Source organism: Xenopus tropicalis, chromosome 4 (genome assembly GCF_000004195.4).
Source record: "Xenopus tropicalis strain Nigerian chromosome 4, UCB_Xtro_10.0, whole genome shotgun sequence".
In the NCBI taxonomy this organism is placed as follows: Eukaryota; Metazoa; Chordata; class Amphibia; order Anura; family Pipidae; genus Xenopus; species Xenopus tropicalis.
In genome coordinates, this window is record NC_030680.2 from 101,504,732 (window position 1) to 101,532,486 (window position 27,755).

Sequence of the window (27,755 nt, forward strand, 5' to 3'; positions counted from 1 at the left end):
TAAAATTTTGTGTTTTATATTTATTATCTGTGAATCATTTTACAGGCAAAAACAAATAAATAAAAGAAGAAAAGCAAGAAGACATGAAAGAAACACAATGAGACAACATAAGGCACAGAGAGCTACCGGTATAAGCACAAAGCATGCTGGGAATGGAGCTTTCTTACTAAATCCCACCATGAAGGTAGTTTCAAAACAAAGGGATAAATGTTTCTGCTAAAAGGATACTGATAGGTAATATACATTGCCTCCTATACAGTAAAAGGTTTTCCTTTTCTCTGCGTAGTCATTGGTGCAACTTTAAGCAGCATATTATAGGAAGATATGATTGTTTCCCAATTACATGGCAGTGCCATTATAGATAAATGTAAAATAGCATTCTACATGATGGTATGTGAGCCTCCCAGCTGCTGAACTGCAACTCTGCTAGAAGATTGTAGGAAGGGTAGATTAGCTGAAGCTGGATGGCTCCAGAACGGGCATCATTTATTTACAAATGTTTTCCTTCCAGTTTGTGTTTAATATTTTTCAGTGCAGACATCTCTATAGTTAAATTTCCCTCTTATGAGTCCTATAGATCCCTACTATTTCGGTATATTGTTCCTGCATCATGAGCAGAAACAGAAGCACAGCTTAAGGCATTTGTCATAAAGTATGTGCTATGCCACCAGTTATTAATTTTCTGATTTAAAAGTGTATTTCAGTAGAGAAGCATGCCTTCAGTTAACTAAATTAATACACATTCTCTGTGTGCACTGTGCACTATATTCTTCATACAATAATTAATTAATAGAAGGAGCACATTATAATTGTAAACCACATGTATTGAGCTCATTTAGAACAAAGCTGTACAGAGTCCCTTAAAACCCTGTGGCAGTAACAACGCAAGGGAAGAGCGCCACTTACAGGTAGCACAGGATAAAGTCACTGAGCACATCTAACATAGTTACCTGTATGAAGCAAATGCTGAAAGGACAATAACTGCTTACTTAGTTTTCGTTTGCTTCAAACAGAAAAATTATACACATAACAGCTATTTAAATATTTAATTTTAGAGAAAAAATGCCAGTTATATGGGTAAAGGCTAATATAAAATTATGCATTAAAATGAACAAAAACATACTGGGAAATTATTAATAGTCATCATCAGTTATAAAAGTGGCAGTAAAATTTGCACCTACAGTATTTGTGCAGAAATGAAAGCTAACATACAACAGAGATTGCTCCCTTTGGTTAAGGTAACCATTAGTCCGTATTTCAAGGGGACGGACCCTGTTTCAGATTTCCTATCCCTGTGGGAAATTGACCCTGGCAAGCGTCCCCTCCTTTTAAAGCTGTCCCCGCAGCAACAGAGCCATCCCCAGCCAAATGTTTCTATTAAACCACCACCACAACTTATATCTGTGTATTGATACCATGAAATAATCTTTGGAAATGTTGCTTGCATTATGGTTTTAGGTCTGGTAATATGTATAAAAAAATATTTTGAAGGTTTTCTAGGGAAATATAGTTATAGATTAAAATTTGTGGCTGTAATGTTGAGTAAGTGTATTGCAATGGAGGAGTGGCCAAAAAGAGGCCCGGATTTCACTTTGGAAATCTAGTAACTTTGCCTTTGAATCTTCAGTTTCCTCTAATATTGTAAAGAAGAGGTTTAACTAAGGCCAATCTCTATAGACAGTATTTGCTGTCATATTTAGGTTATATTTAGGGAGAATACCTATTTGCTCTCCAAGATACACCTTAACAGTCATCTTGAAGATCTTGATATTCTTGGGGCACATTGGGCCCTGCAAATCTTTCTCTAGAACATCCTTAGTCTGCTCTGGGCAGCATTGGAATTCAGTAGCATCTGTTGGGCTAAAGGTTTCCCTTGCCTATTTAGAATCTGGATAGCAGAGCTGTGGCCTTATAGTTGTTGTTGAACTATGAGAAGGGAGGCAGTTATAGTTAAAGTACTGGAGACTGCAAGGTAGCACTCAAGGTTTTGTGTGTACAGTGAGGCAGAGCTGACTGTGTTTTGTAATGGTATCATGTACATAGGCCACATTTACTTGCATAGCATGTCTGTCACCTAAACAAAAAGGAATATACAAAAGTACATGTAAAGACTTAGGAACAGTTCCTCACGATCTATCTTCAGCCATTTCCAACTACACTCTGTATACAAACACTTGTCTCATATCACTTTCTTTCCCAGCTTGGCCATACGAATTCTTAGTGCTGTGAAGAAATGAAAAAAATATTATAAAACCTAGGAATTCTGGTTTTCAACAGACTAATAATTCTATCTAACACATATACAACATACCTCAGTTATTTCCGGTAGCAAAATCAAAGATTTACATCTAGTTAGATATTTGAATCACCCCAAGATTAAAAACACAATAATGAAAACACTGATGTAAGGGCAACTAGCTACTGCTGAAAGCACCATCACGATCTTTTCTTTTTGCTTTATGTCTGCAGACTTATTGTATTTCGAAATATTAGATGCTACATTAGGGAACAGCAGTGGCGACTCTTTAACCTTTTCTTACCTGTGAGTGAGGGATCTTCTGTACCATCATCTGCCATATGTTTCGTTGGAATGGGAAAGCTATTTAAGCCTAAGCTAGCATCTTGTTCTTGTAAGGACATGGAGTTCTTATAGGGTAACTGGTTGTTTAAAGTTATGATTTGACTTGCTGGTTTCTTTATAGACTCTTGTGCTTTAGTGGATGTAATAACTTGGTTTTGGATCACAGGAGAAGCAGAGACATTATTCCTGGTCTTTTCTTCTCCCCTTTTATCATCTTCATCATCATCATCTATTACAACTAGTTCAGCACGGATAACCCCTTCATAATCTGAAATCGGTTTGACATCACTGTCATCTGCATGTTTATATCCCATAAAAATCATAGTAACTGGTTCAGAATCATCAGCATAGCAAGGAGTGGCATGAACAATGTTGTAGTGCATATCATCCTCCATACTTAGGGGTGAAAAATCAGTGTTGTGACCTCCTAGGCTGTTGGGGATCTCCTGATGGTGGTTCTGTGGGGTTAGTGGGTGTTCATTGTGCTCAGACATTGGTTGCTCTGCTTGTGTTTCCATACTTGGTTGGTTCTGAGACATGTTTGGCTCCTCAGGGAATGGTCCTTTAATCCGGGAGACTTCTCTAGATACTGTAGGATATGATAGTGTCTCCATGGTTACAATGCCATTTTGCGTAACACAGTTTTCAGAATGAGGTGAAGTGTGGCCATTCATTTTTGGTGAAATATAGCCTTTATGTGTGGAAGAGCCGTATTCATTAGAAAACACAGGTTCATGATATTCTGTAGGAGACTCGGAACGTTTTTCTGTTGCTTTCCTTAAGAGGTCCTCTACTTCAATTGGAGCAAGTGTGTCAACTCCATTCTGTATTCCTTTTCCCTCAGATTTCAACGCATATACCGACTTACGGCCATCATCATATACTTTCACACCGGCATCTTCAAACTCACTTGAGGGAACTGGTATAGTGGATAACACTGTGCTCTTTCCAGACTTCATGTCCTTTTCAACCTTTATTTCCATGGCAAACAATGCTATGAGGGAGAGAAAGAGAATGATGCTATACATATTAATACACACTTTTTATTTGCATGCTGGACATGGGTATACTTTATACTGTGGACAAAACTTGATCATAGAGCTAATGACTTTGATGTTAATGCCCCTCCAGATTCAACTATGTTTGCACTGTGACCTTTCAGTTCACAATATAAAATAGTATATATCCCCAGGGGTTTATTTGTCCTGTAAAGGAAAATGTTGTCCAACCTTTAAGGGCCATTACTCCCAGGTGCCTTGAAGCTATATAGAAAATGACAAGATTTTACACCCAGGAAAATTTAGGGGGTGCAAGGAATGGCACTAAATCACTATATATTTGGGACTACAGCTGATCAAAAGTACAAGCTCACCTGCTTATATGCACTATATGCAGTCACATTGCTGAGATCCCATAAAGCAGAATGGGTATGCATTGTTAGGGTACCTGGCCTGGGTATGGCATTTCAAGATTATTAAAACATTCTTATGGACCCTATCACCCCATCCAGCTTATAGTCCATGTGAATTTTATGCTATTTTTTTTTTTTTTTTATAATATTGTGTTTTCAAGACAAAAAGAAGTGAAATTCAGATGGGATCATGAGCTATAGTACACACAAATTGTATTAGGGATGCTCAGTGACAAGCCCCAGCTGTAAACTATGTCTAACTTTTGCCAGCTCTAAGAGTCATGTAGGGAGTCCCTGGTTTATATCATAATATATATATATATATATATATATATATATATATATATAGGTGTCTTTAGGAGTCCCAAATACACAACAGAGGTGTACACATCTGGGTGGAGTTGGTTGTTTTTTAAAGATTAGAGCCAAGCTTGTGTTCTCCAGCCATAGCACTGTACCTTTTCTGGGCTCTTCACCATCCTCTTGTGTTGCACTTTCCATTCGCCTTACAAAGGATGGTTTATAAGAGGCTGGGAGGTCAGGTATCCCAGCATAGATATCACGGACCGGTTCTGGAATAGGAACAGTAAGTCAATATAATAATGTATAAAACAATCCTAACTCTCATTAAAATTACAATTATAAAATATTAAATTGCACAAACCTTCATGAACTTCTGCTTTCACTGCCTGGTAAAACAAAAATGGCAAATGTTTAAGGAAGCAATGCCTTCTTAGTTCTACTGTCACTTTCCTAACCCTCTTACTCTTAGCAACCAATTGCTGATTGAAATCCCAGCAATTCAGAGATGGTGTAACTTAGTTCTAAAAATAGTAACTTGAGCCAAATCCCATTCACTTATATCTGAAAGACTTAAATATGCTTTACATGCTACAGTCTTCTACAGATCTAGAGCAAGGTGAGGTGCTCTTTATTGTAGGTAAGTTTTAGAGAGGCTCTTTGGCTAAAAACAATGGTATTCATCTGCTAACATCTGTTATATAGTACAAGATAAACAGACTAGAGTGCTTGGTGCTGCAGTATTATGGGGGCCCCACTATATACATAGACACATAGGGCCTGATTCACTAAAGGGCGATAAAAATTATCGCACGCTTTTTTGCGTTAAAAAACGCAAAATAATTTGCGCGCGTGCGAAAAATCGCCATTTTCGTATGGGTTATTTATCGCACTAGTTTTACCGCATGCGTTAATTTCTGCGCTGAAAAGAATACGATCGCATGATTCACTATAACTTTTGCGCGCTAAATATCGCATTCAGCTATGCGAAAATTAACACCTACTACAGGCAGGCGAAAAATTATACAAAAGTACAGTAAATGATTTTTTGCAATAAAATATGGACTTACAGTGTTATTTATTCAAGTATGTGTTTCCCCTAGAGTGACGCAGCCGCCAGTTTGCAGGGAAATGTTCATTTTTAATACAGTAATTTTCTGCAAGTATTGGCGTGTATGGCTAACATGGCATGCGTTCATTTGCGCGACTATTTATATTTGGCTACAAGTGATGAAATGCTTCGCCAGGCATGGATTCGCAGCAAATTTTTGGACGTGCGTTGAATTTTTTCGCGGCGGATTTTTTCATGCGTTTCGCAAAACAATCCGCCAATGGCAAAATGCATGAAAAAATTCGCCACGCAAAAATTCACCGCACATACAAAAATTGATACAAGCGTCAAAAAATAATAGTCACAGCAACAATTTTTTTGCCCGCACAACATTTTTGCCGTTTCGTGGATCTTTTGAAAGATTTGCTAATTTTTCACTAAAGATAACCAGAACACATTCGCTCATCACTAGTGGCTACTATTTATAAGCATCTACTATTTATATGATACCATTTATATGCTACCATTTATATGTGGCTAATATTTATATACACCATTTATATGCGGCGACAATTTTTATACACTCTTTCTAAGCTACCATTCATATGCGGCGACTATTCGCGGGCGTAATTTAGCGCATGTACCAGCAAATACCGCATTGAAATAGTCTTCGCGAGTTAAATAATGCATGCAATATCGCGAGTAAAAAAGCGCGAGTATGCTTATAGTGAATCGTGTGAAAAATCGCCAAAATTAAGACGCGGTAAAAATTTTAACGCACAATAAAAATAGCGCACGTTTTATCGCCCTTTAGTGAATCAGGCCCAAAGTATTTCTAAAATTCTTTTTTCCCTTTAATACTGCTGATATATCTCAAAAGCACTATTCAGTATTATTCACTGAGAATTCCTGTACACCAGTTAGCTGGATTGGCACTTGTATAGCTTATAAATGGTCCTGCAAAGCAAAGGGCTGAGGACCCTCACTGGGATGAAGATTTGCAATAAACAAAGGTACCTTTATGATATCCTCTGTAGTTCTTTCAACAGACCTCAGTCTCTGAAGCAGGCTCACTTCCTTAGTAGATATCTGAATTTCTTCTTTTTCCAGAACATCAACTTCTTGCTCAAGTCTGTAAACAGAAAATTCATTATGCCACTACTATGTCATCTGGGGCCCATGCACTTGTGCTGCTGGAAGGCACCTTTCATTTTAAAATTAATCAACTTTTTTTTTAAATAATCAAGAACTGTACAAAATGACAACAATTTTGACAGATCACTTTCAAAGAAATCAAAGCTTCCCGTAGTTATCACACCTTAAGGGGACGTTTCATACGTTGACATTTTTAATTCAGCAATACAGTCAGATGCAGTGACCATCACTCCAACCAACTCCCAAAAATGTAAATCTTCCAGCATACTTCCAGATAAGTAAATAATCATCCAGTATGAGTAAATATCTAAAATGGTTTGACTGCATATAATATACTGCATTTTAGTTATTTGTGCTAAGGAAAGTGTAGACTATTATGGGACTGAAAATCTTTGGAATGTCACCTCTCCTCTGGTTATTCGTCATGGAAATATAATCAATACATACCTGCAATAAAAAAGAATAGTACAACAGAAATAGTTCTGTAATGTATTATACCTGTTAATTACAACAATATACAGTATGTGAGCAGTGCTAATTCCAAGGTTATACACTTATCAGCCCTGGGACCAAACAGTCTGTATGATTGCTGACCTGACAAGATTCCTACTTTTACGCAGCAAAATACATTTATGACATCCTCTATGCACAGGTAAAGCACTGATCTCTCCATTACAGACCATGGCCAATCATATATTTGGATTGTTGCTGCAATTTTGTTCAGTAGCACAGCACCGCCCAATTTAATTTAATTAATAATACATACTTCCATGAGCACTTCAATTTTCATATGTTAATTTAATGCGAGGTAGTGTAGTGTTTACTAATTGTCGCCAGAATTGGTGAGGAGGAAGTTGTCCACCATGCACAGGAGGCATACTGCTGGATCCACTTTGGTGGGCAAGTCTAACACTGACAGGGTGTCTATCATTTCAGCCGATGTGGAAAAAAAAACACTCTAGGGCAGTGCTGTCCAACTTCTGTTGTACCGAGGGCCGGAATTTTTCCGACCTACGTGGTGGAGGGCCGATAATGGAAGCCAGTTTTGACCACTCCCCTTTTTGAAACCGCACCCACTTGAAACCACACCCATGTTATCATATGACCATACCCAAATTAATGGTTGTAGTACAGCAAAACCTGCCATACTCTGCCTGCCCTACCCTGCCTGTGTGTGCCATACTCTGCCTTCCCTACCCTGCCTGTGTGCCATACTTTCACTGTGTGTGCCATTCTTGGCTGGTTTGTGCCATACTTGGCCTGTGTGTGCCATACTCTGCCTGCCCTACCCTGCCTGTGTGTGCCATACTCTGCCTTCCCTACCCTGCCTGTGTGCCATACTTTCACTGTGTGTGCCATTCTTGGCTGGTTTGTGCCATACTTGGCCTGTGTGTGCCATACTCTGCCTGCCCTACCCTGCCTGTGTGTCATACTCTGCCTTCCCTACCCTGCCTGTGTGCCATACTTTCACTGTGTTTGCCATTCTTGGCTGGTTTGTGCCATACTTGGCCTGTGTGTGCCATACCCTGCCTGTGTGTGCCATACTCTGCCTGCCCTATGATGCCTGTGTGTATGGCACACACAGGCAGCCTAAAGTGACACAATGCTGGCACTGCTCCTACAGTCTGCACAATAACTATATATTAAAAAACTTTTTAATTGAAGTACCACCTCAGTATATGTTCTTTTTGTAGTGTGAAGGGATTATTTGTGGGTTTCTATTGCTCCTGAGGTGTGAACAGGGGAACAATGGGGGTGATTACAGCCTGAGCCTGAGGTGTGAACACTGCAGGGGGTGAACAATGCAGAGATTAACAGGTGTGAACAACACAGGGGATTACATATTTAAACAATACAGCCTGATTACAGCCTGAATCTGAGGTGAGAACCATGCAGGGGGGGCAGTTAATCTCATTTTTATTCATAATTTAAAGCTTACACAAGAGTAAGCCATCAAAGCAGCCAGACAGGTGGGGGGCCACACAGAGGGGGGTCGCGGGCCGCATGCGGCCCGCGGGCCGCCAGTTGGACAGCACTGCTCTAGGGGATTTACACCTTAGAGAGAAATCGTCCTGCACTCTACCAAATCTAATAAGCTTGAGAGGTGAAATGTACAGGTGATGCAGAAACTAGACAGGAGTTTCCTGGAGGTGGGTAGGTGAAGTGTTTCCTCTAGGTCTAGAGCAGCGATCCCCAACCAGTGGCTTGTGAGCAACATGTTGCTTAACAACCCCTTGGATGTTGCTCCCAGTGGCCTCAAAACTGGTGCTTATTTTTAAATTTTTGGCTTCTTGGCAAGTTGTGGTTGCATAAATAACCTTCTTTAGGATGCCAGTCCAAAATAGTCAATCACAGCACTTATTGGAACCCCAGGAACTTTTTGTTTTTGCTTGTGTTGCATTTAAATGCGGCTCATGGGTAAAAAAAAGATTGGGAACCCTGGTCGAGAGAGACCAAAGTTGGGGTAAGGGTTTGAAATTGAGCCTGAAAGGCATGTCTGAGCTGAAGGTATCTAACGAGGGGCAGGCACAGCAGGCAAGTTGTTTCTCTCTCAGCTCTTCGTGCATGGGGAATTGTGCACCTTGGACCAAGTCTGCAAATTTTTGACATCCAGTCAAGGTCAGAGAACAATCATTATCTCTATTTAAACTAACACTGCTCAATTAGCTGGGCGAGTTGTAAAGGTGAAGACACACTGTGCCACTAGTAGCAGCTGCTTGTCATGGCTACTAAAATAGACAATGCTGATCATTTACTGATAATTGTCTCTATGTGTGTTTTAGCAATTCTCAGTATTGTCTATGGCAGGGTATTTTCTGGCGTCTAGTAGCCGTGAAAAAGTAGCTGCTACTAGTTGCTCTGCGTGTCTTCGCCCTAAAGGTCCCCATACACCTTAAGATCCGCTCACTTGGCGATGTCAATTTTTTATCATTTTTACCAAGCTGATACTGTGAGGTGTGTAAAATACTACTGAAACAAAGAGAAGAATATAATGCACATCTGTCATTGGTATTCAACTGACTCCAAAATTCTGTGTCTATAATTCAGATGATCCAGACGTTCCAACTACAGAGGAGATACAGAGGAAATCCGAAAGCTTTGTAAAGCAATATATTCTAACTTTTCATGAGGCTGTGTGAAAGTATTTTGCTTGTGGGAAGGAGGATTATAATCTGCTGACAAGACCAGACATAGCACGACTATGTTCTTCATAAAGCCTCCTATCCATTTCATGAGACAACCACAATTATGTTGTAACAGTTGAGGCAACAATGTCGATTGCCTTTGGCTAATTCATTTATTAAATACAGCACAAATTATTATCTTCCATAATCACTAATAACAAAAGATGTCAGTTATCCTTGCCCATAACCATAACACACACTTTTTCTGTTCCGGCGTGTTTTAAATAACAAAGTACTAACCGGTTCTCTCTGGAAAAAGAACATCTCAAAGTCAACAAAGGATCTGTCCTTAATGTAAGGGAACAAACTGTGTAAGGAAAACAAAAATATGTGCTTCCTACTCCAGGTATGTGTATTCAGATCTAGTCCTCAAAAACCCCACTTTGTGTAGGTTTAATGAAAACTATACCCCCAGAATGAATACTTAACCAACAGATAGTTTATATCATATTAAGTGACCTATTAAAGAATCTTGCCAAACTTGAATATATACTGTATATATCAGTGAATATTGTCCTTTTACATCCTTTCCCTTGAGCCAACTGTAACAGGAAGAAGTGTGGGAGCAAAAGGCAGAACTCTGTCCATAAATTGGCCGATGTAGCCGAGCATGTATGTGTGCCTTGGCTTGTTTGTGTGCAACGTAAATCATATGATCCCAGTAGGCGGCCTTTAATTCTAAACATTTTTATTTAGGAGTACCCAATAGCACATACTGCTAATATAGTATATTTTAATAAAAAAAGGTTTATTCAAATGAAGCAGGGTTTTAGATATGAGCTGTTTTATGCAATATATTTCTTATAGAGACCTGCATGGTTCGGTGGTTTATTTTTTCTTTAAAAGCATTGTATCTGTTTGAGAGAAACTGTTACAAGGAGATACACATATGTAATTTTAACAGTTAAAGGAAAACTATACCCCAAACAATGTATGAATCATTAGTCCCTGATTTAAGTGGGCATTAACAATTCAAACATTTTGTCTAATCTCAGATTCTCAGAATAGTAAGGGAAAATACTAATGGAAAAGGAATAAGCCACAACTAATAATAATAACTCCAATGCCATGGTTAACATGGGTTTATCTTAGGAACCAATGAAGACATCTAAACTGTACATGTACCATGTGATTAACTGCTTTGCCCTTTGTAGCTGGTATAATAAAGCCCAAATGGATTGGCTCTGACTGACAGGGGTTGGTGCATTGCTCAGTCAGTGGAAAAATGAGGCTGTATGAAATGTAATAATAAAGGGCATAGCCAACCAAATGGAAAATAATTGAACTTTATCTTACAGTTATACAGATATTGTTATTGTTTCTAAAAACAAACAGACTTTTTCTTCACTCAACTTTAGTGTAATAAATCCCACATTCACTCAGCTTTAGTAGAATAATAAATGAACAAATCCCACAACAGAAATTCCAAATTCCTCTTGGTGCAGTAAGCAAAAGAGATTACTTTAATTCTCTAGCAGGCAGATTATCTGCATGGAAAACACATAATAAGGGTGACTTTTGCCAGTCACTGGTGCAAAAATAGTGGCGGACAGCTGTCAATTGCATTTTGGAAATGTCACTGGGCACTTAATTACAAGCAATAGAATAGAGACAAGCACACCAACATTTCAATGGGGAATTATATCCAGGGGTGTCTCAGGGCTCCGTGCCGTGAGTGTGGGGTTGCTAAGCCAATGCTGCGGTGTATTTTCACATTGAAGTGGGTCAAGGGGGGGGGCAGGGGCTGAATTTATAGTTCAGAGAGTACGCGATACATCCCAACTATCAAAATATCTCATTGGAAATTGTACTGTGCAAGCAATGTTTCTCCCACCTCGCTTCTTCAGGTGCAGACATTTTATATGAAGCCTGGCAGACAACCTGCAGTCCTCAGGTTAAGGTGCAACTTCCATAGCATTGATATAAAGCAATTGTTTGTACAGTGGCAATATTAAGTAAATGATCAAGTTCATTATTAAACAAATGTGACAAAAATATAAAATACCTATTACCAAACTAAAAGAATATAAATACCTATTCTCAGATTTTCTTAATGTACTGTACATATTACTAGCAAGTAAATTACTACTGGCCCAACCTTTGAAACAAATCCTTACCAACATTAAAGATGTTATTGACATAGTGAATAAAATGGAACATGTGAAAAGATGTTTCATAGCATTTCATATGAAACTCTACAAAGCATGGAAAATTTTAGATGATTTTCTGAGCTAGAAAGTCTTAAGAAAGACCAAATCCATTCTCTCTTAAATTACCTGTTTATCCCTTTTCTTTATCTTTGATTATCTTTAAATTAAACCCAAGGTAAGAGCTGAAGCAGAGTGCCACCCTGGGTTTGCTGTTATTATTTCCCTTTTCTCTGTAATAATAACTACAATATAATTAATCTTTATTGGAGGAAAAACAATCCTATTGGGCTTAATTAATGTTTAATTATTTTTTAGTAGATATAAGGCATTGAAATCTAATTTATGAAAGGACCATTTATCTGAAAAACCCCAGGGCTCAAGCATTCTGGATAAGAAATCCTATACTTGTACTAATGTATATTTGAATATTTATAACTAGCAGCAATGATCAGTGGGTTAGTAGCAGGATTCAAATAGGATTACCCCCCCCCCCCCAACAAGACCAACTGCTATATATTCATATACAGAGCTGTGGCTCAATGGAGGCACCTCAGTATAAGGCTGCTCACTCCTCACTGAGAAATAAAAATCTGTCTCTTTCCTGCAGGCCTGGACAAGTCTTCCTACCATCTAAGGTGTATTATTTTTCTAGCAACAGAACATGCCCACAAACAAAACAGAGCTAAGTAAATGTTTTATATGTATATCAAATAATGTGGTAATTAATGCTTTAATACACAGAAGCATATGAGTCACTGTTATAGAACTAAAAAAGGTTCACATTTGGCTCTGTGAGTGATTTTCCCAGCCTAGTTACGGTGAGATTGTTGTTTTATTGTTTAGGGCTTATTTATCATTTATTTAATACATATGAAACATTCAAGTACAGGAAAGCATGATTCAAACTTTGTACTTTTTTCTTATTAGAATCAAAAACAAAAAATCTGAATCATTTAAAAATGTTAGATCCAAACATTGATCAATGACCCCCTTAGTGTATATTTGTCACTGGGCTTCCCTATAAGCACTAATGCTATCTTAGTTATAAGCCTGTTTATTAGTACAATGGGAGGTTTGCTAGAATTCAGTGATGATATGGCAGTCTCTGATTATCCTTGAAGAGGATATTACCTGTCAATGCTGCACTCTAGGTGTTTAATTTGTTCCTGATCTTCACGATTCTGTCGTACCATGTCTTCTTGTTCCTCTGGTGATTGGGTACTTAATCCATCCAACAGCCATTTTTCCCGAAGAGCCTTTTTCTAAAGGATAGAAAGGTGTATTAATAATTAAAGAAGCATTACACGAAGAAGTAAAACTACTGATGGTAAGGAAATCCATTTCAATATGTATGTACTTTATCTATTATGGAGTTTTATTGTGGCCCATGAGCACAACTATACTTGTAGATTTCTGTTTTGTTTCTTTGTCTCTGTAACTTAGAACCCAAGGAGCGGTTCAGTCACCCTTGATAGAGTTTTGCTATTGCGGGCAACAAATCGCCCTGAAAATATTTTCCACTAGCAACAGTAATAAAAATGAAAAATTATTGGTGAACTTTGTATAAAGTACTTACGAAAAATGCTTTAGCTCCTAGTTGTTGCTCTGTGCTGCAACCAAATACAACTGCAAAAATCCAAAAATAGGAAAAAAAAAGCTCCAGCAGATTAACTGCAAAACATTTATTATGGGTAGTGGTAACACGACATGTTTCGGGTTAATACCCTTTATCAAGTGATAAAGGGTATTAACCCGAAACATGTCGTGTTACCACTACCCATAATAAATGTTTTGCAGTTAATCTGCTGGAGCTTTTTTTTCCTATTTTTGGATTTTTGTAGCAACAGTAATAGTTGCGGTGGAAAGCCCTTTGCATCACTGTTTTTTGCGAAGACTTCGGATTACTGAATCGATGAAAAGGGCTTCCCACCGAAGACTCCTTATTGTTGCCGGTGGAAAGCCTTTTCAGTGTGGTTTGACGCCTGCGATAGCAAGAGATCTATCGTGGGCGACTGAATCGCTCCACAGGTTCTTACTCTAAAGAGAAAAGATAGACCACATTGTTAACATAAGCTTACTCAGTTGGACTTCAGACACTATCTGAACTTTAAGATATCCAGATATAACTGTAAATGTATTTTCTTACACAAACATACCTGATTCCACAAAATGAAGGAAATCATGATAGTTACACCCAGCGATTTCCAAAGATCCTTCATGCTGATTGTGTAATTTAACCTTCATTCAAAGCCAAACAAAAGCAACAGGCTGTGCCAAGATGAACCAAGTCACTGCCAATACTGCATGGATATGGATATGCTGTATTAAAAGGGGCATAGATATGTGGAAGGAGGGGGTTTATTCCTCCTCTTTACAGAGCACTGGTAAAGCCCATCTAGAATATGCCATGCAGTATTGGTCTCCAGTGCACAAATCGGATATTATTGAGTTAGAGAGGGTCCAGAGAAGGGCAACTAAGCAGTAAAGGGTATTGAAAGTCTTAGTTATGTAGAAAAACTGGCCAAATTGGGGTTCTTTACACTGAAGAAGAGGCCCTTATGGGGGGGGGGGGTGATCATATAATAATCTCTCTAATGCTGTATTTACCAGTAGGTCCTTCCAGTATTTTCTACTGTGAGAGCTGTGAAGTTTTGGAATTCCCTCCCTGAATCAGTTGTACTGGCTGATACATTATATAGCTTCAAGAAATGGGTTGGATGGCTTTTTAGCATGTGTGGAAATACAGGGTTATAAAAGTTAGTTAATATGTTCATTTTACAAGTTGATCCAGGGACTGGTCCGATTGCCATCATGGAGTCAGGAAGGAATTTTTTCCCCTCTGCGGCAAATTAGAGAGGCTTCAGATTCGGTTTTTTTTGCCTTCCTCTGGATCAATTAGGCAGGTTATATATAGGCATAAAAGTTTGAACTTGATGGACGTGTGTGTTCTTTCAGCCTAACTTACTATGTTACTATAAGGATACTAACTATAGAAACTATAGGTCCAATCATTGGTTATATTCATATGAAGGACGTGGAATTAGCTCAACAGTGATCTTCAACTCAAATAAATCCAGTGTCTCAACCCGCATTCATTTAATTCCATAAATAAGCACCTACAGTATGTAGTAATCCTGATGGAGGCCATGAAGCAGTTCTTTGGGACCCCCTGGATCAGTTCTGGACTAGGATTCAAAATAAGCCCTGGTATCTCAGGTACACAGAAGGTACACAGAAGCTCAAACAAGCCCCACAGGGCCAATAAATAGTAACTGTTTATGACATCTTACAGTAGCCCTTCTGGCAGTTGCCAGAATCTACAGACTGCCAGTGTCTGTATACTGGGACTGTCCTGCTTAAATCTGGATCATAGGGTGTATACTATTGTACATCAGACCACTCTTGCTGCTGTACAAAATGTAGCCAATATGAGACATTTAGAAATGGAAAAACTGGAAATATTAGGCTACACCCCTGTTCTGAACAAATTACACAAGGAGCACCACCCCTCCAGTGCACACTAATCAAGTTGCTCAACCTACAATAAATTGGGATAATTTGGAACAAATTGTGTAGCCCAGGCTTTATGCCTTAGTCACTGGCAAGTGCTCAATTACCTTTAAATGATGTAGTTTCAATTTCTCTTCCTCAATTTTTATCCTCCTTTGTGCAATATCTTCTTGTACTTTTCTTTTATCCTGCAAAAAAGCAAATGGTGAGGCGCTGAGTCACTTGGGCATACATTCTGTCATTGTGTTCCTGTAAGACTGCAAAACAAATCTGTTTTTTTGTGTATGTAACATTAAACATAAAATTATCAGGAATACGCTCATAGTCTTAACCACTACATATCTATTAAGTCATTGGTTGCTGGAAAGTGAAGTAGTCAGCAAAAGCAGGAGTAATTAGCAGATGAGGCGGTATCAGTCATATACAGGAGTCTATGATTAAGAAACAAATTAAATATTTACAATTGTCAAATGCAATTATGAATTTCCCTGGAGCACTTTCCATAGATTTATGGCTTAAGAGTATATGGGTTCCCAGTACCAAGTGGCCCCATTCCAAAGACCAGGTTTTATGTCATGTTGCCCAAACAGTAAAACAATTGCAGCCTTTCAACGCCAAAGGTGTGGTGCCATCTGCACTTCTTTTCTGGGTGAGCAATATAACATATATATATTTCAACATTGATCATTAAGGTGGAAGTCACTATCTTCAGCACAGCAGAAATGAAGCCCAAAGGAGCAGGAAATTGGTGCATTATATTGTCCACAACGCATTGACTAAAGATGAAGGAATCTTTAACACTGGATATTAAGCAACTGGTAGTCAAGTTAATACTGGTAACAGCTGTTCTGAGCATTGCCAAGGCCAACAAGTCAGTTTTCCAGTGCCTCATCTATAAAGCAATATGATGTAAGTGGAGAATGTTGTTCCGTACCCTGCTACATGAGAACAGGACATAAAACCATGGCAACCACATTTCAAGTATGCGCATATGCACAGCTATATTGTGCCCTCGCTCAGTTCTGATTTGATTTCCTTTGTAGTTACAGTTCTATTATAAATAACCTAGATTTTTTTCTGATTTATTTAATCAAAAAGTCCTTGGATTCTTACATAATGCTTTACATGCTTAACTTGCTTCGTTACAGTTAATAATCAAGTATATTTCTCTGGGCTGTGTAACAGGCATTCATTGAATTTCATTAATAGCATTACTTTAGTGAAAGATATGAGGCAAGCACACCAACAAAATGAAGTATGGAGCATGATTGCATGCGTGCCAAAGTGCTGCCCTAGGCACTCACCCCCACCCCCTTCTGGTGCCTGTGCAGGAAAGTCTTTCCCTAGGCATGTGCCCTTGGGCTCCTATATAGAAAATACAGCCATAATTACGTAATGCAGAAAATACATAGGTTGGTACAACCTCCATTCCTCAGCTACAGTAAACAAAGCGATCATGTTTGCCAGCCCACCCCCCAAACAAGCTGCAGGCCCATCTTAGCTTAGTCTCAAGAAAATTGCAAAGGTGTCTCCTTTAGTAAATGAAATACAAGTATGGTGGTCACAGTTTTTTTTACACCCTAAAAGGTGTATCATTTGTTAATATTGCTGCAAAGAGATATGTCGTCAGTCACATCAGGGGAGCTTATAGTCTAAAGTCCCTGTCACACTTACTTACAAACAATACGGTCAGTTTTAGTTAACCTGCCAGTATGGTTTCTTCCCACACACCAAAAACAAAGTGACCAGAGAAAACCCTACCTATTTTAAAGGTGGCCATTCACGGTGTGATCCGCTCATTTTGCGAGGTAGCCAAATGAGCGGATCGTCTAGCAATATGCCCACCTACGGTGGACGATATTGGACTAATTCAATTGTTTGGCCTAGAGCCAAACGGTGTGTATATGGGCCATCGGACCGAGAACCATATCTATGAGCTGATGTGGTCCTCAATCAGATGGGAAAATCAAACCTGCCTGATTAAGATCTGACCAATTTTAGGCCAAATATCAGTCAGGTAGGCCTGCCAGGGGTGCCCATACACGGGCAGTCTGAAGGACCCGAATCGGCAGCTGAAATCTGCCTGTGTATTACCTTTAGTCTGCTTCCAGTAGCAGTAGAAGTGGGCTATTGAGTAAAAAACAGATATTGCGCTATTAAACTGAAGCTGTAATGGGATTGAGGGGTGCATTTGCCTGTGATCTACAAGCAGGTAACAGATTTGGTTAAGAGTAAATAAGGCTTTCAAGTCTCTAGGGGTGGGGGTACACCAGCAGCTGTGAGTGAGAGAGATGGACAAACAATGAAGCATATTCATGTTTTAGATTTTATTTAGGAAAAGGAATGTCATGGATTCCCAGTGAGTTAAGTATTTGTAGGAGTAGTAAACAGATCATAAACTGGAAGGCAACATATTTACACCTACTACATGAATTCCATCAGGATACGGCAACTGTGGTAGAGAGAGGCATACTGTATACTTCCCAGACAGCAGCTGTCTGAAGGCACAGACCATTTCTATATGCTTAACCTAACGCCTTATCTGCTTTCAAGGCAGCAGCTGCATGGAAGGCATTGGGGATAATTCACTGCATACCTACATGGCCTAGAAATTAGATATTATTTTACTAACATACATATGATGTATAATGTACTTTTACATTTTGTTAGGTTATCCTTAGCTCACTGCCTGGATTTAAAGAAAGGCCTAGATGAGCAGGGGAACGGCAAACTGCCCAATTTCTCTTCCCAGAAAATTGTACTTTTAACTTTTAGTATCAGAGGGTGCTGCTGGGGAGGGAGTTAAAATGCTAATTTATTTTAGAACTAATAGTAAAATGCTGGATTTGAAGCATTGTCAATGTACTAGTATGGTAGAGGGGGTATCAACCACAGTATATAAGGAAAATCAAATTATGTTTAAGAGATGAGGATGCATTCAGGAATAACAGACCACGTGAAATACAAGTCACCCATCCTAACCCTATGCTATGTAGCGTGTTATGTTTAGAAGAAAGCTACTAAGTATGGTAGAGATAGAGATGAATAGAAGAACAGAAAAGATATAAAAACAAAAAGCAGCAACTATATAATATGTTAGCTTTTATTGTTGTTTATGGGGTTGTTATAGAGATAACAACACCATAAACAACAATAAAAGCTAACACCATGTGTGTAGGTGGCTCTTTGTACAATATGTGAGGCAAAGTGCAATCACTAAGGTGCTTTGTGGACATTTTTTCCTTTAGCAAGTTACCTTGGCTTCATAACTCAGGCATTATATATCTTTATTTCTAAGGGACCTTCACGTTTAGGCCCAGTAAAACTGGAGTGTAATTTAAAATGAACAGATCTTTTAAACCTGGAAGAACCAATGTAGACCATAAAATGTCCTTGCCCGGACCAAAATTGATTTTAGGTTTACAGCACTACAAGGCAGACATGTTAGTTTCTATGTGACCATGCCAGTTAGTCAGCACAGACATAGAAAATTCCTATCCCAAATTACAGAATCTCTAACACACAACTAAAAACCCATTGGAAACATCCTATAAGCCTGCGAGGAAACATATTACGTGAGGCAGCAACAGAAAACAGCAGGACTGGTGGGTGTGATGTCCTTGGGATAACCAGCTAATTCCAGCATATGAATCATATGGTTGTTAGTGTGAGAAAGGACTGGAAATACGTTGTGTGAATGGTTGATGGAAAATGGATGGGATTATTTTACAGGTGCTGGGAATCTAATTCTTTCCATCTGGTACAAATGCTTTCCATGCTCTACAATTGCTATTCCTGGATTCACAAAATGCATATTCTGCTCTCCAGGGAAGTAAATACTCTAAAGCGGCACACATGGCCATATAACTGCACCAACATCTGCCCATGTGCAGGCACAGTCTGCTTGTATTGTAAAAGATTCCAGATTTGACATGCCTGTAAATCAGCTCAGCCAATGATTGCATTGACATGTGTAAGAAATGATCAATGAACCCTATAATATGGGCATTTGACCAAAGCCTAGTAGGGGCACTGTGGTGGCCCTCTGGGCATGCATAGTTTTTTACATGTAATCATTTCTATTGTTAGCTTACAGTGTTAACTTGCTGCCTCCTTACTCCAAATCTCTGATGGGGTGGCACAGGCAGAGGGCCAGGCCTGGGTTGAAGGGGGCCCATGAGGGCCCACCGGCCCAGTCCAACCTTGATCACAACTTTTGACAGTACAGAGCCATCTTGTGTTGCATTCCTTTAGTGCAACATGTTTACCTGCTAAACTGACAGCTTACTGATGTCACGATGACTAGTCACCCATATGACCCTCGTAGAAGAGGGACCTTTGCATTCCAGCTTAAGGTGGGCTGCATTACATTTTGTTTAGCCTATGATGTGAGGTTCTTCTGTTTTTACCCCCCAAAAAATATCCTTTGGATTATCATTTTTGATATCAATCCTGCAATAAAGATCAAGGAATCAAATCTCACCTGATAGCTCTTTTCCTGTGCGAGTAAGCTACTACTGAAAGGTTTTATGCAAATTCAGGTTTTCGATCTACAAAGTACAAGAGGGAGAATGATTCTCTTTACTTATCACAGATCAGCTGACAGCTAAACAGATTTTTCTTGATTGGCCAACCTAGTTCTCTGAAGTGTGGTGAATGTGTAATCTATCTCTTTCACAAACAGTGCTTGTATCATTTAGTTATGAGATGTTTAACATTATTTTGGACCCACTAGCCTTGGGCCAATGAAAATGTGCATTTTTATTGTTGGCATCCAAATAATGGATGTTTTATTGTTGGCATCTTTTAATAAATAACTAGGCATTTGTGGATCTAGTAGAAATTAGTTTATTTGTAGTTTCAAAAACTTCTAAAACCAGGCAAATCGCGAGTCTTTTTTGGCGATTTCCCGAAATCGCCCCGCCGCGTCTGCCATCCCGCCGGCGACTTACATGTTCGCCGGTGGGATGGCAGGGGGAAGGCAACTCGGGGAGATTAGTTGCCCACGAACAGGGAGTTTTGCCGCGGGCAACTAATCTCCCCGTGTGCCAGAGCCCTTAATAAGATCATTAGTTGGCACACAAACCTCTGGTGGATGTGGCACTCAACATTTTATTTAATCAAATCAGAAATGTGAAGTCGGAATAGTATTTCATGCCAGTGACCTGCACATCTGAGCCTCTGTAACCAATGACTGTACAACTTGACCAATCACAAATGATGTAAATATAAACCAGCACAGTGACATAATAGTAAAGGGACATGAGCACCCTATGCAGGGAGGATTCTAATTGGGCACCTGCATAGTGAATTAACCTGATGGGGCCTCAGCTTTAAATGATACTCAATTGACACAGAAACTGTCAGCTCTCCAGTTCTTTGATTTTTGTACAATAATCACATGATGTCAGTTTAATATCTGAAAGGCTTGAAGGGTATGGCCACCAAAAAATAAAAAGTTTTTAGAATAATGAAAAAAAAATTAATACTTGTAAGCAGTATTTAGCAACCCCTTTCTCTGGTTCTTATTATCTTATTATTGAAACAGTGGAAATGTCTATATAATCTATATGGGAAAGTTAATAAGAATTACTTTCTCTTATCTTCTCTGCAAACAGCAGTTTTATCAGTTGTAGATCACCTTTAAACAATAGCATTGCTGTATAAGTACATTGATACACATATGAAGAAGCTGCTGTGTTAACATAATATTTAACCTGTATCTCTCCACCTATTGATTAAGCACATCCGATAAAATGCTGCAGTGTCAGACTTGTTGGTGTCTGGAGCCCACCAGAGCTGACATCTCAGGGCACCACCACCCCAGTCGCTAACTCCTTCCCTTGTCAAACCTACCTCCAGCCCCGACGTGTCACATACCTTTAGCTTTCTCATCAGAGCGAGGAGCAGGCCTGGGTCCCCGGCTCACAAGTGAAGGGGGTCACTGGGTTTTTTCCCAGGCCTGGCAGTGCAGTCTGACCCTGGAATGCTGGGAATTGCAACTACAGCAATGGCTTTGGAGCCACAGGTTGAAAATCACTATTTAACATACACATTTTTCTTATTTCAGCCTGGGGAAAGGGTTCTCCTCAGCTCTCCCCACTTCCTTGTCAGCAGCCTGTTACTAGCCATGTCAATACATGGTGAACCAACCTACAGATAAGGATTTTACACGGTATCAAATGTCTTCCTATCTCTACAGCTATGGAAACATTCTCACACACACATTATTCACACACATTGAGCAAAACATGGAATAGGGAACATGCATTTCGGTATTTCTGTCCTTTTAATAATCATACTCTTTATATAATGAAGGACAGCATGTTCTTAGAAAAACTATTATTAACCTCCTACAGTGGGTGCGTGATTATCTCTAGGAGGCAAGTAAAGTAATGCTTTTTACATGCAGTGACAGAATAATGAACACTTGAATGCTGTTTCTTTTCTGTAATTTAAAAAGAGAACATGTAAGTGCAAAGGCCACTTTCAATATAACCAATTCAGACTAGAGCAGGGGGATAGGAGTCAACTTGCCCTCAAGGATTCTTGGCAGGAGGCCTCATCTAAATGTTCCCCTTATAGTGCTTTTGCATATTAAATTTTTCTGAAACTCTTGGGTCTGCAACATGTTACTCGCCACCCCCTTTCATGTTGCCCCAAGTGGCATCAAAATAGGTGCTTGTTTTTAAACATCTGGTTTGAAGGAAAGTTTTGGAAGTGCAGAGACACAGTTTTACTCCAAGCAGAGCTTCCTGCAGGCCGGCAGTCCACATTGGACTATGAAATCTGAGTGTGGCTCACAAGTGAAAGGCTGGGGATCCCTGATCTATATGAAACTTGCCTAACTGCTAGTTGATCCAGAGGAAGCCTCTTTAATTTGCCTCAGAGGGGGAAAAAATCCTTCCTGACTCCAAGATGCCAATCAGACCAGTCCCTGGATCTTGTACTAAGAGCTATTTTCAATAACCCTTGCTAAACAACCATCCAACTACTTCTTGAAACTATATAATGTATCAGCCAGTACAACTGGTTCAGGGAGAGAATTCCACAGCTTCACAGCTCTCACAGTAAAAAATCCTTTCCGAACATTTTGACAGAACCTCCTTTCTTCTAATCTGAATAGATGCTCTTGTGTCTGCTGAGACCTACTGGTAAATAAAGCATTAGATAGATTATTATATGATCCCATATATATACAGTATATATATATATATATATATATATTGATACATAGTAGTCATATCACCCCTTAAGCGCCTCTTCTCCAGCATAAACAACCCCGACTTGGCCAGTCTTTCTTAGCTGAGACCTTCCATACCCTTTATCAGCTTAGTTGCCCTTTTTGGACACCATATAATTTAATAATATCCGTTATGGGCACTGGTGACCAAAGCTGCATGGGGCCTTACCAGTGCTGTATAAAGTGGAAGAATGATTCCCTCATTCCATGAATCTATGTGCAGTTTCATTAAGGGTATAGGTGTCTTTACATCGCAGGTGCATTATCTTACATTTATCGACAGTGACTCATCTGCCACTTAGCCACCCAGATTGCCAGTTTGTCAAGATCCTGCTGCAAGAATGCCGCATCCTGGATAAAATTAATTGGGCTGCAGAGTTCTGTGTCATCTGCAAACATTGCTACATTCCTTATAGTAATAGTCATTAAGTTAAGAAAAAAAGCAGAACCCCAAGGGACCCCACTAATACCCCTATTCCAAGTAGAGAATATACTTTTGACAACCATCTTCTGTACACGATCCTGTAGGCAATATGTCTATGAAGATTTTCATTCATCCAGGTCATGGTATATCTAGTATAAATAAATTTAAAGCAACTGGACTTGTTAAGTAATCATTGAAGACGTTTCACTACTCATCCGAGCAGCTTCTTCAGTTCAACTGACTGGTATGGGAAGTCCTCAGCATATATACTCTTCCACTAATCCATACCAGTCAGTTGAACTGAAGAAGCTGCTCGGATGAGTAGTGAAACGTCTTCAATGATTACTTAACAAGTCCAGTTGCTTTAAAATTAAATTTATTTATACTAGATAGATCCTGTAGGCAGTTTTCCTAGTCTAGTTTTACTAGACCAACAGGCATTAGTTTAGAAATCATTATTCATTGCACTTAACCGAGCAAAATCTCAAATTGAAAGGAAAGTTGCATTTTACTTCCTGACTCGAGCACAAAAAAATAAACCAGCAGTCCCTTGAGAAGCTTCTGTACAAATACAACCCTCCCTTTCCCCAGCTGCAGTATGTCAGACTGTAAGCTTTTTTTACAGTGGCTTCTCAGTGAACTGCTGATTTGTTTTGATTGTGCTCTTACAAGCCAGGAAGTTGAATTTGACCTTAGTTTCAATTTAGGTCCAGTTCATATTATGCTAGGTTTAATGCAAGGAATGAAAAAAGCATTGATAAAATAGGCAAAATGTATGTTCAACACTGAATTCATGTTGGAAAAGGGTGGAATACTGCCCCTTTAATGTAAAGGTAAAGCCATTTCCCAGATGTGAATATCATCGCTTTGATCATATTCATACAAAAGTGGGTAATCATTATGCTGACTGTTTGTATATGCCATGGCTGGTATAAATAGTCAGTTTATCATGTTGTATCCATTTACTACCATGGCTTCATTATTTTTATTTGTGAAGGATCAAAAGGTGGCCATACACTGGCAGATTTAAGCTGCCAATTCAGTCCCTTTAGACTGATTCAACAGCTTTTCTGCCTGTGTATGGGGCCCTCTGACAGGCCTACCAGGCTGATATTTTGCCAGGGCAGATTTTATTTTCCCTTTAGATTGAGGACCGCATCAGCTTGTTGATGTGGTCCTTGCCCTAATGGCTTGTATCCCTGTTGTTGTGATCTGATAATTTTGACCTAGGGCCAAATGATTGTATCAGCCTGATATTGCCCACCTTGGGTGGGGAAAGATTTGCTCCTTTGGCACCCTTGCCAAATGAGTGGGCATAATGAGTGGAAACTCTAAGATCTCCAAAAGTGTTGCACTGTACCACTAGAAAGAGCAAACAAGTGATATCAGCGGTGGACAGGCTTTCATGCACGGCATAACCAGGCCAACTGCATACACCAATGCTGCCCTCCGGTAAAGAACAGTAGCAGTCAAAACACCTGCCTGTCACTGCTGATAATTCTACAGACTTGGAGAACTGTGGGACATGGAACAGTGACAGACATAGCTCGGCTAAGATTCGCTCAAGCCATTATATATTGAGTGGAGGTCTGCTGTCATATCTCCATCTCTCTGCTCATTCAGTAACATAAAAATGTTACAGGCGGGCAGGGGCATTTCACTGTTTTTCCAGGATGGCAGCAACTGTTAAAACAAGTTTTTGAACTGTTAAAATATAAATATGTGGGAAAAGGCATGTAGCACTGATCACCTTGTCTCCTGCATTTCCTTTTTTTACTCATTATGCCAGGGAAAAATTTTCTCCGTTGGTGGCATCTGAATACCAGCAAAAAATTCTGCTGCATAGAAACCATTGGAACTTTTAAAATGGCTGTCCCAAAAATCAATCTTTGTTTAATTCTAGATAACACTGTTTTTTTAAAAAAAAAAACAAAAAAACAAGCAAAATGAAAAACAGTACCCAAGTAAGATGAACAGCCAAACTGGGAAAACCTATTTAACCTGGTTATGTCACTACCTGTCTGCCAAGGAGATTACAGCCTTCTGACAAGCAAGTCAAGTCTGCAAATGAAACTTGCCAAAGGGATATAATCCAAGCCTGTTGTGAACAACACATAGCTTAAGTGATTAAGTTCTTTAAATACATTTTACATATATATATATATAGATGGAACCCTGGTTATTTCAAAGAAAAATAAATCTAGCGCTTCATGCCCCCAAGCCCATATTGTGTGTTTTGGATCCCTAAATCTGTGTCTTGGTGACAAAGCCGCTAATAGTTTTGCAGCAGGATTTAGCAGGACCCAGCAAGTGCAGAGTGGTTGCTGCTACAATGTGAGTCCTGTCCTGCCACATCCTACACATAAGAATGTGTGCCCTGCTGTTATTTGCCCAGTAGCATGGGCACAATGTTAAATTATTTGATAGAAAACAAAGCAGCCCCAATCACAGGCCTGTTATGTCACTAAGACACACTAATAACAACCACACACAGTGCTGCAAGGTAGAATAACATAATAAATGTCACATCCATAACTGAAGGCAGACTTAGGCACTTAAGCTGCTGCGGAAATACAACTCCCAGCATCTCCAGTATCTTATTATTCTCTACCTTTGCATGATGTACTGCACTTTAGAGTAAACATAATACTCTATATGTGCATATTATAGTACATAACACTATAACATATAATAGTATAACATAACTGACTCTACTAAATCCAACAAATTCAAATGTTAAATGCTTTTGTACTTCCAAAACACAATTATGTTGCTTATAAAACATCTCATAAGAGTAAAAGAATAACATACTTAGACTAGGGACCAGAAAGTACTATTTTCTTTTTACATTTGTTTTTTCTGTAAACAACACTTTGCTTGCATAGGTGAACTGAATCTCTGCACTTTGGCACCCGAGCAGAGAATGACCCTGTGCCCTTCAAACTGACACAGGGGACCTTATCTATATTATCTAATGTGTGGCTCACTCAGAACTACATGTCAGCTGGTGTATTCCTGGATTAAGCCCGGTGCTTGGGAAGCCTAATCACCTCTCTATAGACTGACAGCAATGTGCTGGACTCTACTGCATGTGCTCAGCTCCTATGAGCTCTTTATTCCCACATGTCAGCACCGCCTACAAACTCCTTGATCTCTTTCTAAAGCAAGTAACACCATCCACACAATAAAAATATATTCGCCTGTAGCCTTCAAATATCTGAAATGAATAATCCAATGAGAAGAAAAACACAGCAACACTTACAGTTATAGCCTGGAGTCTCTCCTTCAGCAGCTCAGCTTCTTCCATCTTACAGGGTTAGAGCAAAGCATTCAGGGTTAAACTAGAGATGGGAAAATGCTGTACAGAGGAGGGCAGGAATGTTGCTGCAGGTTCTGGGACAGATCCCAAACTAACGTAGAGAGGAGTGGAGAGTTTCTTAATGGGCTGAAGCAACTCTAATGGATCAGCCCAGGCAGGCACATGTACAGTAATGAGGGTGTGCTCTAGAGGCAGAAACTCAGAATGCTGGCATCTCACAAGCTTCTATATGTTAGCAGGCTGCCAGCACCGTGCTGTTAAGTACACAGGTATCACATTACCCAGTGCAGTCCCTCATAGCAACAGCCGGAAACCCTCAATGAACTATGCTCACTTTTATTAGCACAACACTGCTTGTTTCATGGAAACATAAGAGGAGTTGCAAAATAAATATTTTCATGTTGGAAAAAAAATTAAAGGAGTAAATAGAAATCAAAGAACCCCTATTATAGTGCTAGGTACCTCTGGTAAATATCTATTAGTCTTCTTGCTGAAAAAGAGGAAAATTGCTGAGTGCAGGAAAATTAAAGGAATCTGTAATAATCGTTATTTTTGTTGCCACCCCATTTTCCTGTTTGTGTTTAGCAGGGAAAGAAATGACTTTGTATAGAGTGTCAGCTCAGCAGTCTGACATGAGCGAAGCAGGTGTGACAGTCTGTGACTGAGTGATTGGTGTGGTGGGGTGAGGAGACATTGGAGGGGGATCATATTTACAAAATGAAACAGGGGCGACAATGGCTTTGTAATGTCTGTGGTTTGAGGTTACAGAGTTTGGTGCAAGAGACATCATAGGACAGAGAATAACTGACACCATCTTCAAAGCAGAGCATAGTGTTCATTCCAATACGTGGGCTGGATCACAAGGACCAAACTGATAATGATTTGGCCAGCACATTAATGTACATTTGATACTGTGCCAGGGTGACCTTAGAAATAGTGGGGGTAGGGTACTGAAGTCATGTCAAAAGGTGTTTATAAATTTCAACAGAATCTCACGGTCAGAATGAGACCTACTTTATATGTGGATGCATACATAGGCATATATGGGCCACTTGTCACCCCAGGCCTAGAAACAGTGTTGTTTTACTACTTTTTAACACTGCTTTATCTTGCCAGGCTCAATTACTGATTAGCTCCATTCTCAAATGTTGCCTGAACACCCATTTTTAGTGGTTTTTATCTAAGTGATTTCTGGACACAGAACAATAGCTCTGTCTATGACCTAAATCCTTAACTTTCCACCGGTGCCAAACATGTGATGCCAAACATTACAAGATGGGGCAGTTAGAAAAGCCATTTTTGCCTCTGCATGAGAGAGGCTAAAAACGCTGTATTGTCTTCATTAGTTTGTACCATTTTCCCTATTATCTGTGATTTCTTTCCTTATTATCTGTAACTTTTTCATTGAAAAGGTTATGCAAAATCT

At 39.3% G+C, this 27,755-nt stretch overlaps 1 protein-coding gene across 1 annotated transcript; it reads right to left on the reverse strand.

Annotated features, from left to right (window-relative positions):
• palmd (palmdelphin) lies at positions 1–26,520 on the reverse strand. The gene is made up of 8 exons (XM_002936969.5): positions 26,273–26,520; positions 15,451–15,531; positions 12,965–13,095; positions 6,361–6,475; positions 4,657–4,681; positions 4,451–4,564; positions 2,541–3,575; positions 1–2,223 (listed from the first exon to the last, which is right to left on the reverse strand). Exons 1-8 carry the CDS (start codon positions 26,315–26,317, stop codon positions 2,180–2,182), a joined length of 1,590 nt encoding a protein of 529 aa, XP_002937015.3. The 5' UTR covers positions 26,318–26,520; the 3' UTR covers positions 1–2,179.
• Between the last annotated feature and the right edge of the window lie 1,235 nt (positions 26,521–27,755).